This window comes from Gavia stellata, chromosome 2 (genome assembly GCF_030936135.1).
Source record: "Gavia stellata isolate bGavSte3 chromosome 2, bGavSte3.hap2, whole genome shotgun sequence".
NCBI classification, from domain to species: Eukaryota; Metazoa; Chordata; class Aves; order Gaviiformes; family Gaviidae; genus Gavia; species Gavia stellata.
In genome coordinates this window covers 111,100,184-111,114,314 of record NC_082595.1, presented here as the reverse complement: position 1 = coordinate 111,114,314, position 14,131 = coordinate 111,100,184, and the positions used below count along the sequence as shown (strand labels likewise).

Here is a 14,131-nt window from a genome sequence, read left to right as displayed (position 1 = left end):
TCTAGATTCTGCTGATATGCAGAAATGTAAAATGAACAACAAACCCTTCCTGATGCCGTCACCCAGTTTTGGGTTAACTGGCTAATTAGGGTCTGACTATTTTAAAAGTTAGCTTTGGAAAGACATAAAATACGTCTTTTTTCCTGGGAACTATAGAAGAATGATTGGCTCAGGTGCACAGATCTAAAATTAGGCGAGATGCATCCACACTGTGAAGATAGTAAAAAATGAACAGTAACCACCCATGGATACTGAGGAGTCCAAATGCCTTCAACCTGTCCAGTTGCTAGACAAAGCTGCAGCTGTTACTTATGTCAGCAGCCATGTTAGTGGTGGCTCGGGGTCTTTTTTCACCAGGTGTAATGCAGTACCACACAAACTTCCAGGAGGAAGCAGTTAACGACCTGCTATGCCACCTGGACACTCATAAGTCTATGGGGCCTGATGGCATCCACCCAAGGGTGCTGAGGGAGCTGGCGGAGGAGCTTGCCAAGCCGCTCTCCATCATTTATCAACAGTCCTGGTCAACGGGGGAGGTCCCGGATGACTGGAGGCTTGCCAACGTGACATCCATCTACAAGAAGGGTCAGAAGGAGGATCCGGGGAACTACAGGCCTGTCAGCCTGACCTTGGTGCTGGGGAAGGTTATGGAGAGGCTCATCTTGAGGGCGCTCACGGGACACGTGCAGGATAACCAAGGGATCAGGCCAAGCCAGCACGGGTTCATGAAAGGCAGGTCCTGCTTGACCAACCTGATCTCCTTCTATGACCGGGTGACCTGCCTAGTGGACGAGGGGAAGGCTGTTGATGTTGTCTACCTGGACTTCAGCAAAGCCTTTGACACTGTTCCCCACAGTATTCTCCTAGAGAAGCTGGCGGCCCGTGGTTTAGACAGGTACACTCTTCGCTGGGTAAAAAACTGGCTGGATGGCCGAGCCCAGAGAGTTGTAGTGAATGGGGTGAAATCCAGCTGGCGGCCGGTCACAAGCGGAGTCCCCCAGGGCTCAGTTTTGGGACCGGTCTTGTTTAATGTCTTTATTGATGATCTGGATGAGGGGATAGAGTGCTCCCTCAGCAAGTTTGCAGACGACACCAAGTTGGGAGGGAGTGTTGATCTGCTTGAGGGTAGGAAGGCTCTGCAGAGGGATCTGGACAGGCTGGATCGATGGGCTGAGGTCAACCGGATGAAGTTCAATAAGGCCAAGTGCCGGGTTCTACACTTCGGCCACAACAACCCCAGGCAACGCTACAGGCTTGGGGACGAGTGGCTGGAAAGCTCCCCCGCAGAAAAGGACCTGGGGGTGTTGATCTACACCCGGCTGAATATGAGCCAGCAGTGTGCCCAGGTGGCCAAGAAGGCCAATGGCATCCTGGCCTCTATCAGAAATGGTGTGGCCAGCAGGAGGAGGGAGGTGATCATGCCCCTGTACTCGGCTCTGGTGAGGCCGCACCTCGAATACTGTGTTCAGTTTTGGGCCCCTCACTACAAGAAGGACATTGAGGTGCTGGAGCATGTCCAGAGAAGGGCGACGGAGCTGGTGAGGGGTCTGGAGCACAAGTCTTATGAGGAGCGGCTGAGGGAGCTGGGGTTGTTTAGCCTGGAGAAGAGGAGGCTGAGGGGAGACCTCATCGCTCTCTGCAACTACCTGAAAAGGGGTTGTGGTGAGGTGGGTGTTGGTCTCTTCTCCCAAGTGACTAGTGACAGGACTAGAGGAAATGGCCTCAAGTTGCGCCAGGGGAGGTTCAGGCTAGATATTAGGAAAAAGTTCTTTACTGAGAGAGTAGTGAAACATTGGAATAGGATGCCCAGGGAGGTGGTAGAGTCACCCTCCCTGGAGGTATTCAAGGAGCGTGTGGATGTGGCATTGTGGGATGTAGCTTGATGGGCATGGAGCTGTGTGGTGTTGGGTGGGTTGGTTTTTTGGTGTGTTGTGGTTTGTTGTTGTTGTGTGGGGGTTTTTTTTTTTTGTTTTTTTTTTTTTTTTTTTTGTTGGACTTGATGATCTTACAGGTCTTTTCCAACCTTAGTGATTCTGTGAAACCCAAATCCACCAAATTTAATACACAGCACCACTGGTTACTGTTTCAAACTGTCTTACACATAAACAGCAGTCTCCAAACTTCAGCGGCCCATTGCTTAAGAAAAGGGAACAAAAAAAAAAAGCTTTTGGTATGCAACTTAAACATGCTGTTCTATTTCTTATAGCCCTGAGCAGCACTAGCAGGTATCATGGCCCATATGCTGCCTACAAGCTGTAAGGGAACAGTGTATCTGCAGACTACTGAATTGTTGGTTCAGTTCATTCTAGAAACTACACTGGATTATAGTCAATGGCATTATAGACAACAAATGTTAGCTGGGAAACCTGAGAAAGGAGTGTTTGAAGTTCAGGTCGAACCATTAGGTTTTGTTTACAATTCCTAATTTGCAGTATAAAAGAAAGTGGAGGCTAAAGCACTCAAAAGATTCCCAGAAGTGAGATACAGTAACTCAGAAGGGGATGTGGCTTACAGACAGAGAGGATACATTCATTTGGTACATCCTCTCAACTCTCAGTGGGCCAGCCATCAACTCCAAATTTGAAGGTACGCCGCCTCAAAACTGGCTTCCCCAAGGAAAAGGAGAAACAAATGGATAGTCCCTGATTTCACCAAACAAGAACCCTTCCTGGGAGGCAGACTGGGGGACATTCAATACAATCTTGTCTTGCTTTCCTAGGCTAGAGTAACTAGATCTTACACAGGATCTAGAGGGAAAAGAGAAAAGGAAGGGGATTTCCAGAGAAAAGCTGGGAAACAAGAAGTTGTTACCGTTGACCTGAGGACAGCTTTACAGGTACTCACGATTTTCTGAGAATACCCCACCAGCTGGATTTTACTGAGCGCAGCGTTCACTTCTGGCATAGTGTAGCACTTCCTCCACATAGACACCTCCACTGCATCCTTCAGAGGGGCGGGCAGCAATCTGCAAAGATCAACGGGGTGTGGGCATTTTCAGAACTTCCTGACGGATCACCAGCTTTTATTCCCATTTATATTCTCCAGATCTTGGATTTTCTCTTTTTTCTTTTTGTTTTAAATATGCCTGGTGCTTCAAAGTGACGAGCAAGACTTTCTGCCTGTTGCGGAACAGAACCACACTGCCCATTTTGCCTCACCCCAAAGACTGCTCTCTCTCAGCTCTCTTTGTTGTTGTTCCTATTCAGCCCTTTCATCAAAGATGTAGCTGTGATAAAGGTGTTATAGCAACTCCTGTGGTATTTTCACCACTGATGAAAGATGTTGGCTGATCTGACACGTCAACATGAAATGCACCACTAGAATTGGTAGAGATGACTGGGATCTTGGATCAGTGTCTCTTTCGCATATCCTAAGAATCTGAAAACAAAAGTAAGCCACAATCTAGTGATTAAAATACAGGTACCAGACCCCGAACAAAGGCTGGCTCTGCTTGCATTTTTGTCACCAGTGTCTTGCAAGAGCACGTGCCCTGTACCTCAGCTTCCTTGCCTTCAACTCAGACACCCGACTTGCCTTCCGAGTGTACTGGCAAGGATACATTAGCTGACACTGCAGAGCTCTTTGAAATCCTCTACACGGAAGTATTTAAGATGTTTTACACCAAAGTAAAATCCATCCATTCTGCTCTTCACAGACATTGCAAGCTAGCTGGACAGCGTTGTCAAGGGAAGAAGTGAACTGTAATGTCATAGCCTGTAAGAGAGATGGCTAACTTCTGGGAAATAAATCTTCCTTAGCAACATGAACTGAGGCAGGAAGCAGCACAGCTGCCAAATGCATAAGAAGAATAGGATTTTTTTTTGTATATTAAACCAATGCTAAATCAAAGGCTAATTCAAACCAATTTCCAAAGATTTATGGAAATTGGTCAAGTTTCTTTGATCAATTTGTTTAAAGGAATTTAATTTATTGTTATATCTACTAGGTCAGTGAACGCCTCCATAATTTAAGATACTGAAGAAAGGATTAAGGCCAGCTATTGCCAAGACTGCTGTACAGGTCTAGTGTGATAACTGCAATTCCAGCACATGCTGGCTGAAAGCATATTGCGCTTAAGGAAACAAACAAAGTGTTGAAGGTCTTTTTGGGAAGTCATAAGCAACAGAAGGCCAAACAATGTGGATAGTTGTCCACCATTGCACTGAAGCAAATTGCCTGTAAAAGCCTTTAACCTACCATAAGACGCATTTAGTGTTGGATGCTTTCAGGAGCTTCTCTTCTGGGAAGAGAAGAATATATTTCCAGGTAATGGAGAAAAGTGGGGAATTGTCCTTGGTGATGGAACTAAGTTTCTATTAGCTTTGGCTCTGTGGCTACACTGTAAATATACTCTGATCCCTAACAGACACCAGTGGCACCAGTCTCCACTGGTTTCATTCTTTGCTGAGTGGCACACAGAGACAATGAGGACTGCTGGTTCCTCAGATGTGCCCCTGCTGGCATTCAACCTGTCATCCACGCTTTTAAAATTTGTACAGAAAGTTACTAGAGGATATTTTAAAGTCTCAAGTGCATCTACTAACACTATGGCAACATCCTATTATGGATCACCTCATTAATAACCAGATGTATGCAGGCAGATGCTGCGACAGCTAACCTACAGCCACAAACGGCAAGGTAACGCGAAGCAGCACGGTCCAGTCATTAGTATACAAAAGAATGCTTAAGAAACTCAGAGGCTTGTATTCTTAACTGGGCGTCTGCACGGAGACAGTCCCTCCTGCTCAATGCAAAAGATAACATTTAGTATATGACATAACATGTTCTTGTTTGAAGGGAGAGGAGGATGGCAATACCAAACTAGATCAGAATGCTGGCCTCTCTTGTACACTACTCTGTCTCAGGAACCAGCCTGTTTCAGACACTTTATAGAAAGCTATAAGAAACAGGTAGTCGACAAAGTGCCTTTCATAAGGCAAACTTCCTCTTTAGCCCCCCGAAACCTAATCAGCGTGAAAGATATCCTGGTTGAGCATCTATAGAGCTTCCACGAGATTGCTCATTTAAAATAAAAACCAATGGTAATAAAACTTGCTAAGCAATTAGTTCAGACTGGATCTGATAATGGAAAAACGTAAGCCACTATAATGAACTTATTATATTTTATACAGTATTTGCATTTAAAATGCTTCAATGCTTTATCTAATGAAGATGATAATACTTTGTGTTTTATACTAACTATTCCGAGTAGAACTAGCTGAACTGTAAAGCAGTAATGGTGATTGATCAGCCTGAAAAATTAAAGTTAGACTCAGAAGTAATAAGTATTCTGTTCTAGCAACAGCCAAGTATTCAAAAAGAAATTCACCAAGGATCACATTTTCTTAAATAACGGATGTCAGTCCAACCCTGCATGTGCTATTAGCCAGGTGTTAATTTGTGGATCAGTTAGATGTTTGCTCACATGCTATAATAATCAGTTCCATTCACGCTTGCATGACACTTGTCACCAGGAAACTCAAAACACTTTGCAAACATTAATTAAGTCCTTGTATACCCTCTATGGTGGATATGAGCTCCATTTTACAGAAGCATAGGGAGCTGAAGGGGGAAACTCAGAACACAGGTGGGGCACAGTTGGAAAGGGAATTCAGATTTGTCCCTCTGTTCCAGCTCACAGACAACATTGGTTCGTACCAGCCTCAAGCCACAGTTTATGATACATAGATTTATGTGACTGAACAGCTGCAGGGCTACTAGTCATGTTTTGTTATCCCCACTAGCAGAGCATTTCTTTGCTCTGCCTCTATCTCATATTTGGGCAAGATGTGCATTTTAATTCTGAAAGTTGAGGGACCTGCCATCTGATCAAGGTTCCCAACAACATATGATACTGTAACAGTGCTCTGCGCTCTACAGAGGTCTTCTAAGTGGAACAGAAGGGTTGGTCCTGTCTGTCCCCAGGGGTGGGCTCTTACACCTTCCTCCTACCTCCAGTGGTCCCCCATTACAACAGCTACTTGATGTACCAAGGAGGAACCGTCAATGTTAGGGTACTTCCCAAGCAATATAAGACAGAAAAATGTTTTTTAAACACTGCTCCAACAAAAAGACTCTAGCTTTCTATAGCAGTTGAATCAGAACAAAGATCACCTCTCTGTGTTCGCCTCTGGAATAGGCAACAGCACACAAAGTGCTAGGCAGCACTTTTTCTAAAATACGACCACCAGGAAAGTGACATTAAATGAGCTCTAAGATATATGATCCTCCTTTAAACCATGCATACAAAACAAATGCAGTAGTGTGACGAGAATAATGGCTCCAGTTCTCTCTCTTCATATCACTGTGTGCTTTGGGAGTAGTTCTGGTCAGGCCAGCGGACTCCAAAAATTAAAAAAACCCACTATTCTGACCAGAGTATACATCAACCAGCATGAAATCCTGATCAACTTTATTGTCTTTAGTTTTGTTTTATATCTGCGCTTTACTTGCCTTCTTCAGAAGAGTGAGAGTTACAGTGCTAAGATAAGACTGCTCCTAAGGTCAACAGGGGAGTACAATATATAGTTAAACATATGTTAATTCGGATTTTTCATTTCTTTGCTTTGTGATATTGGAAAAGATCAAGACTACTTTTATAATGTATGATATAATTAATTTTTAGTAAATTTTTAAATCAAGCCATGTTAAGAATTAGGAATAGAAAATGGGAGATCAATTAAAAATGCACAAAGCAGCTTTTAAAAATAACTTTCTAATCAACCGGCCCTATCTTTAAAATGTGCTAAAACCAAAACTGTCTCCTCCATAGAACATATTGTGCACCTAAAGTTGTTTATTTCCAAGCAAAGTATTATCTGCAATTATTAAACTGTATGGATAATTTTTAGATCACATAGGCTTTCGAAATTTTAGCTGCAGAAGACCTCAATTTTGAGTACCTTGTTTTTACATATAGATGGAAAACAGACATGGAGTTTCCAACTAACCCTTTTTATTCAGATTTCAATTTGCTTCTAAGCTTTGAAAAGCCAAAAATACCACCTCTGCTGTTCAAGTGTAAAAGAGGCTACAGCCCTAGGAAGAAAGGTAGCACTGCTCTGTGGTTGGCCACCAGTGACATCCAACAGTTGTATCTTGACTTTCTTAGCATTTCAGCAAACGTGAATGTAAATATAATTTTAAATTAAAATTATTCAAATATAATATAATTAAGTTTAAATAGCTTGCTAATTTTACCAACTTCTTATGTTAATACAAAAAATCTGCTGGTTTTATCTACCATCATGGAGTTTAACTATGTGAAGGGAGATCAGGGGAGACTTTTGTGTTACCAAGTCTCCCTCCAAGAATCAAACTTGTGTGGTTGTTTGGAAGACCAACAATGTGCATATCATTAAAGAAAGCACTGACCCAAGGAGTCATAGCTGTAAACCTCTTAGGCTTTTTTTTTCTGCTTAATGGTAGTAGCAAATAAAATCTCGAATGGTGGCAGCTGACCCATCATTACAGTGAATTCTAAACTTTGGTTAGTGTTTAGGACAGTCACCCTTTCCAGGTGGCTTGTTCCTTACCTCTGTACCTCCTTGTTCTTCCACATGGAGGCAGACTGAGCCTTTGGCACACGTTCAATGGAATTCACCAGTTCTTCCATTAGAAGTCTGAAAAGACAACATAACTAAATTAGTATTGCAGCCTTTCACACAGGAGAGAACTTTGTCCCAAATGTTTCCAAAATATCACACAACTTGTAACACTATTAGGCAGTTTTAAAGAGAGGTTCTTCCCACAGAGGCATCGCAGCAATTACCCCTCACCAATACTACCCCTGTTTCCCCACTGAGTGTGTCAAGCTCAAGTTAGTCCAATTCTGTCTGCCTGGTTGCGACAGGAGAAGATCTGGCCCACTGGGTTATGGGTTATTTGGAAAGTGGCAGGACAAGAGGAACTCCCAAATCTCTCTCCTGCTGTGCAAGATGATTTCTTCGTTATTGACTGCTTGTCATGTGGAATGAGACAAAATATATAAAGAAAACTCGTTAGCTAATGCCTGTTTATTACTTAGAGAAGCCTAGCACATTGTCAGAGTGAACTCTCCTCAACTACAAATGCACAATACAGCATTTGAGATAGAAAAATATGTCGGGCATTAAAAATTGGCACTGCAGATTTCACTGCCCAAAACTAAACAGCATTTGTAATTGTATGCATGCTTCCCCTTGAAGGTAGGAAGTGACAGATTTAACTGCAGAAAAACAGCATCTGGAATTACTTGGGGTGGGGAGAACCACACCAGTATACTCTCCAACAAGACTATGCTTGTTATCTTCAGCTATGGGCCAGCAATACCCCCGAGGTCTACTACTAGTTCATATTTATACAATTCCTTTCTCCTACAAGGGCCTTCAGTTTCTGTTTGTTTTTGCACAAAGGGAGAATTACTCTGGCATGGAAAGTTTGCATAGGACTTTTAATAGACAAAGATTCCTGCCCTAAAGTGCTTACAGAGTAGTTCAGATACCATAGCCTAATCTGCTTTCTCATTATTGAACATGGCAGCCGTTCTACATGAGAGATGCGTGCAGCGCAAGTCCAGTTAGACTTCACGGAGGGCCAAACCTGCAGGCTTTGGTATTGACCTATCCAATCAACAGACAACTTTGTAAGAAAAGACTGCCAAATTTGATGACCAAGTTTTTTACTGCATTGTCAGGTCTTCCTTTTTCTACTTCAGTATCATATTTCTGCTGTTTTTCTTAGTGCTTCTCTTTGGAGTTCAAAGCTTAAGTATCTCGACTCTCATTTGAGAAGAACTCAGCTTAAATTCCCTTCCATGGTGTGGAGGAAAGTGTGATTATATGAATTTCAAACACTGAAAAACTACAAGGCAATAATCTTAATTTATTGTTGAAAAGATTGGCGATTCCTCTTTTGTTTAAGGGGAGCAGAGAGGAGCAGGAGAGATCTTTGATTCATGGTTTTTGAAGATTTGAAGTTGGCTATATGGTAATTGCTGCTCAAAGTGCCTCAGTCCACTCAAGATCTACTATCCCACATCTACTGCCTGGACTCAACACAAAGCACCTGCTGTAAATGTTGAAGACAGATGGTTCCAGAGGTTGGGAAACATGGAGTTAACACATTTGCAGCACTAAGGACTTGGCTGGCTTTCAGCTACTGCCTAAGAGCCTCTTCGGAACATTAGACACCACTCCTCTACCCATATTGTCCTTTACACCTTTTCCTTAGCAGTGATGAAAGAGGAGTAGAGAATATTAAGGGGCTTTTTACCTGCCAATTTGAACAGTGGGCTCAGTGGCATACACTGTTCCAGTGAATCCTGTGTACTCTGTGATATAGGGCAATGCCATCATGCAGTGATAGTTTGAGATCAAGATTACATCTACCGTGGAGAGGTCAAGCAGCTCAGTCTGAAAACAGAGGAAAGAGATAAGCAACACGTAACCCTTTCATGCAGTTTAAGCAATGGCAGAAAAACTTCTTGTTCTTTTTTTTTTAAACTTTATATTGCAGGAATGTAACAGGTTTATTAAAAGGGGGGGGGCATGTCTCAGCTGTGGCAAAGATTAATGTTTCCTTTAAATTAACAAGATTTATTTAAAACACCCCCTAAAATTATACCCTTCTCAAATCTGAAAAGGAAACCATGTCCTGGGTTTGTCTGTCTTTCATGTAATGAAATGGCTGCCGTTAAGAGAGGCATGACGATTACACTTTTATCAAAAAACTGATGTGTGCGCTTCCTTAGGGAGGAACACTGCGCAGACACCAAAACTTCTGCAGTAGCGATTTAGCAGGGTGTCTCGTATTTTTATGTGGCACATGGTACTGTACCCCAGGAGAGTGAGAGAGATGAATGTAGGTTGCATTTATTCATATGCTTAAAATAATTCTCATATTTTCCCAAACTAAATGCTCGGCATCTTTATCATTCACATTTTCTACAGCAAGAGATTAAGCTCATTCATAGGATACAACAAAACAGACGGATGCGTCCAATTTGTTTTGATGTGACAGTTAAGACAGCAGTTCAGAGAGTGAAAGAAGATTTCACACATTGTTAAAGGAATTTTAATTAGAAATATTTACTGGTAATGCTATAACACAAATGGTGTCAAGTCAGAAATTTACAAGATATATGACCTCTAACTCAGTTATTATAGAGCAGCTAATGGAATTCAACACTCATCAAGCACATATTATCTGATTACAAGGCTTGGTCCAGTAATTTGAATAAAAAAAGGCAAGAAAGTAGGTCATTCGGCTTTTCAGAGGGCTGACACAGTGCTCTGGTGACAAGCTGCTTAACTCACAGCTAAGCGTTCATGGTTTCAATCCATGATCACAGCTGATGTGGGAGGCATGATCTCCAAGCCAACTACAGTAGGTGAAACACCATCCTCAGATTCATGACAGGGCACTCTTCTATCTTACTAAGCTTGCCAGGCAGAAATACACTCACTACATGGTAGCCAAGAGTCTGCTGATGCCTGCTCCTACCACACTGGCCCTTCATGTCTCGGTTTTCAGCCGTGTCCAGACTCTCCAGAATCAAATGGGGAGTCACTCAGCCCTGAGCTGAATCCCAGCCCAGCTGGGATCCTCCCATCAGGAGGACACAGACTACCACTTTCCAAGCTTAAGCGTCCCATGTCTCAGCATCCTAGAAGCATTTACTAATAGGATGAAAAGGGTGTCAGAACCAAAACAAAGTAAAATCTTCCCTGGGACTTGCAGCAATCTCACTAAAAGTGCCTATGAACTGAAGAGGTTTTAAAAATGTTTCCTGAATGTGAAGTGAGAGAGACCAGAAGGTTGCCAAGCAAAGAGAGGGCTGCACCCTGCACTCTGACACGTAGAAGTGTACTCTGCTGCTGAGACAGCCTCTTATCACCTTGTGGCTTCTGGATTACATTCAAAATTTGGCTTTCTTTGGCAATGGTGTTCCTGGAAGTGATACTGTGATTCTCAAACTAACTGCTTTTGCAGACAAGTTTCTTCAAAAGAAGTGGCGTGGAAGGAGACAAAGAAAAAGACAAAGCCTCCTTCACACAAGCTCCTTCTTATACTGTGCTGCCAAACACCAGCAACATTTCTACTCTGCAGATGCATTCGGCTGGCCATGACGTCTGAACTCTCCTCCAGACACAGGAGCCTGTGAAGCTAGAGATGCGAGCTGTGAATCACTAGCAGATCTGTTCCTCATGCTTGCGGAGAAGACTTGGCATCTGTTGGGAACTTCGGGAACCGAAGCATTTGAGATGCCATTTGTAAAGTCCCTACAATGGTGACATGTGCAGCTGGTTGCTGTCTTCTAGTTGTAACACGGACTGCTGGAAAACAGATTTAGATTCAGTGATGACAACGGTATAATGAAGCATCAACTCTCCATCAGTCATATTAGAGCTACACATGTGGGTATTTTCCAGCCCAACAAAGTAACCAGAAAGCCTAGCTGAAGCACCATAAACCCCAGCAGATTATCATTCCTGTGCATGGCCTCAATTCCAAAGGGAATCCAGAACATAAACTCCATTATTCCCAAGATCTGGGACATAATGGCACTTTCTAGGCATACAGATGCTTCCTACATCTCTCCCTTCCACAGGACAGTAACCAGAAAGCACACAAGAACCCAGAATTATTAGGTTTGGGGGGTTTTTTTGTGATTGGATTATATCCATTCCTGTTGGGGAAAACAAGCAATTGGACACAGATCTGTTGATATCACTTGCCAAAACTAGTACCAGAGCTGCCAACTTGCTTCGAAGAATCAAGATGACAAGAGTCAGAAGCTGCAAGAGGTGAATTTCATAGCATCAACAGACAGAAACACTATTGCCAGAACCCCAGCAAGCTGACAACAACCTTCCTGGAGTGCTTTCTACTTCCTGTCAACAAGGTCAGGCAGAAAGGAAAAAAAAAAATCCCTGCCCAAAAGCAATCATCTCTGCCTTTGAAAGACAGAGAAAACATCCCAACATGAAATGAAAGAACTGATGTTATCACAGTCCGAACACAGCTGAGGAAAGAGGATACTATTCCCAAACTATTCCCCATCATTCACTCCCACCACTCTCTGCTCAGCTTTTTACTTTTTCAGCTCTCCTATATACACCGTTAATCTGATCAAGTCAGGTAAGCCCCGTTAATTCAAACATTTTCAAGTCTTGCTTTCTTTTTTTTAAACCCAGGTATCCTTGAAAAAAACAACCTGAGAAGCAGCTACTTGCAGTTATGTCAGTGGATCTGGAGGTACAGTTCTTTCCTCAAAGAGGCAGTAATGAATAGCTAAGAAAACTTTTTAACCTAAATTTACTGCTGGCAGAGCAGCATGTCTGACTGCAGCCCAGCAGAATCAAATAGTGGCTTAACCACATGGTCGGCTCCCCAGGGGAGGTCCACTAGGCAGGTCATGCATCTGTGGTTAGAGACAAGCAGCTTTCCTTGTCTTCATTCACTGCCTTTATCTAGATCAGCACATGTATCCTGTCATAACCGAGTCCAGTTCAGTCATATTGTCTTTGGAAGGCCCATAAAAAGGGACAGTTAAGTCTTATTCTTCTGTGAGATATGGATCTGTTCAAGGAGACCTTCCAGATCTCCCCAAACCATTGTTTAAAAGGGCTGTTTCCATGCTTTTTCCAGTGTCATAGATACTAGAGGCACCTTAACAACACAGAGGTTTTAGTAGTATTATTTACTGAGTAGTAATAAATTAGCATGAAGCTGGTAATAATTACTTAGCAAGTTTTTCCCATGTGATTGAACAGATTCAGATTTTTCAGTAAGGCTTTGAATGAACTCACCTCTGGTAAACAGAACTCAGGCACAGAGTCTACAAACACGTGGCCAGAGCACTCCTTTAGTTCCTGTGAGAAAAGCACATCAACAGAGAAGACACAAAAATACAATGCAACGTTACTCCAATGCAGCAGATTTTGCACTTTCAAAACATTTTCTTTATCACAGGTAACTTCCAGCCCATTGCTACATTATGTTTATCCCCCTTCTAGATACAATTTGTGTCAAGCAGATCTGCTGAAACTGCTTTCATGCGAGATGAGGCTGCTTGGTACTTCAAAGAATGAGATCCTCATTTGGAAGAACAGAAACAGCACTCCGGTAGGTAAGGAAAGAGACTCTGGTAACCACCGGCTGGTTTTGCGGAGGCCATGAAGGAGGTGCTGTCCCATGAAGCTGCGTTTTCCCTGCTCTTCCAACTGCAGATGTGTTGGCTGGGAAATCTATAACAATACAAGTTGACTTTGTCTATCAGAATCAGAAGTAAAGTACGAACTGAGAAGTGGGTCATGAAGATCACTCTTCTTGGAACTGCTGCTCTCCTGACCTGGAAGGTGTGCACAGCACTTTTATAGTGCCCTGGCTATCTTACAAGTTTGGAATTTAGTTTTGGTTCCCAATAACATCAACCCTTTTCTGTCTTATTAGGAGCAGAATACAATTTTTAGCCTGTGTCTAAGAGCATTTGATGAAACATCTTTTGGGGATCTAAGCTTCATGTGGCACTTTTTCTTAGATTTATCTCTGCTGGATCTCTAGTCCTCCATTTTCTTCCTCTTTTTTCAAGGCTGACATCAGAAATCTTTGTCACATGAGAAGTCACATTCTTCAGGATTATGTATGGAACAAAAAATATGTCCAACTCTCGTCCTAACACACCTCACAGGCTACCTATCACCCACTCTGCTTTCTCTCGTGGATGCTTCTCTTGCTTGTCCCAAAGCGAGTGGTCTCAGCCAGCTTCAGACTGACAGAATTAAAGATTGAATCCAATTCTTAATAATTACAGTGCACCTGCCAACTAATAACGAATGAGCAATTACATCTAGTGGCAGAAGTCTCCTAACCTCATCTCAAGGGAGTTCAAAATGATTAAAACTAGATTGCAGCAAATTTCAATGCCTCTCCAGGACTTAAGTTTTATAACTGTCATCCAGAGAGTGCTATAACAGAAATGTCCACCCGACATGATAAAACATCCCCCTTTGACTCCCTCCCTTGCCTTTTTCCAGCATGGGTCAAAGAATTTACCATTCCAAGCAGTTACAATGGTCAAGGTGAAGGTAGGAGATGCTGCCTTTGAATTTTTAAGACATGATTTCCATTGGCGCTGTGCGAGTTTGAA

At 42.7% G+C, this 14,131-nt stretch overlaps 1 protein-coding gene across 2 annotated transcripts in view; it reads right to left on the bottom strand.

The window, feature by feature from the left end:
• INTS9 (integrator complex subunit 9) overlaps positions 1 to 14,131 on the bottom strand; it is a 72,260-nt gene that overhangs the window by 47,721 nt on the left and 10,408 nt on the right. The window contains exons 4-7 of one of the 2 annotated variants that reach the window (XM_059830591.1): positions 12,792 to 12,854; positions 9,253 to 9,392; positions 7,536 to 7,622; positions 2,845 to 2,965 (exon numbers count right to left, since the gene is read on the bottom strand). In XM_059830591.1, coding sequence (XP_059686574.1) covers positions 2,845 to 2,965; positions 7,536 to 7,622; positions 9,253 to 9,392; positions 12,792 to 12,854 — 411 coding nt within the window. The remainder of the gene's footprint in view (positions 1 to 2,844; positions 2,966 to 7,535; positions 7,623 to 9,252; positions 9,393 to 12,791; positions 12,855 to 14,131) is intronic. The other variant, XM_059830598.1, reaches the window with a different exon arrangement.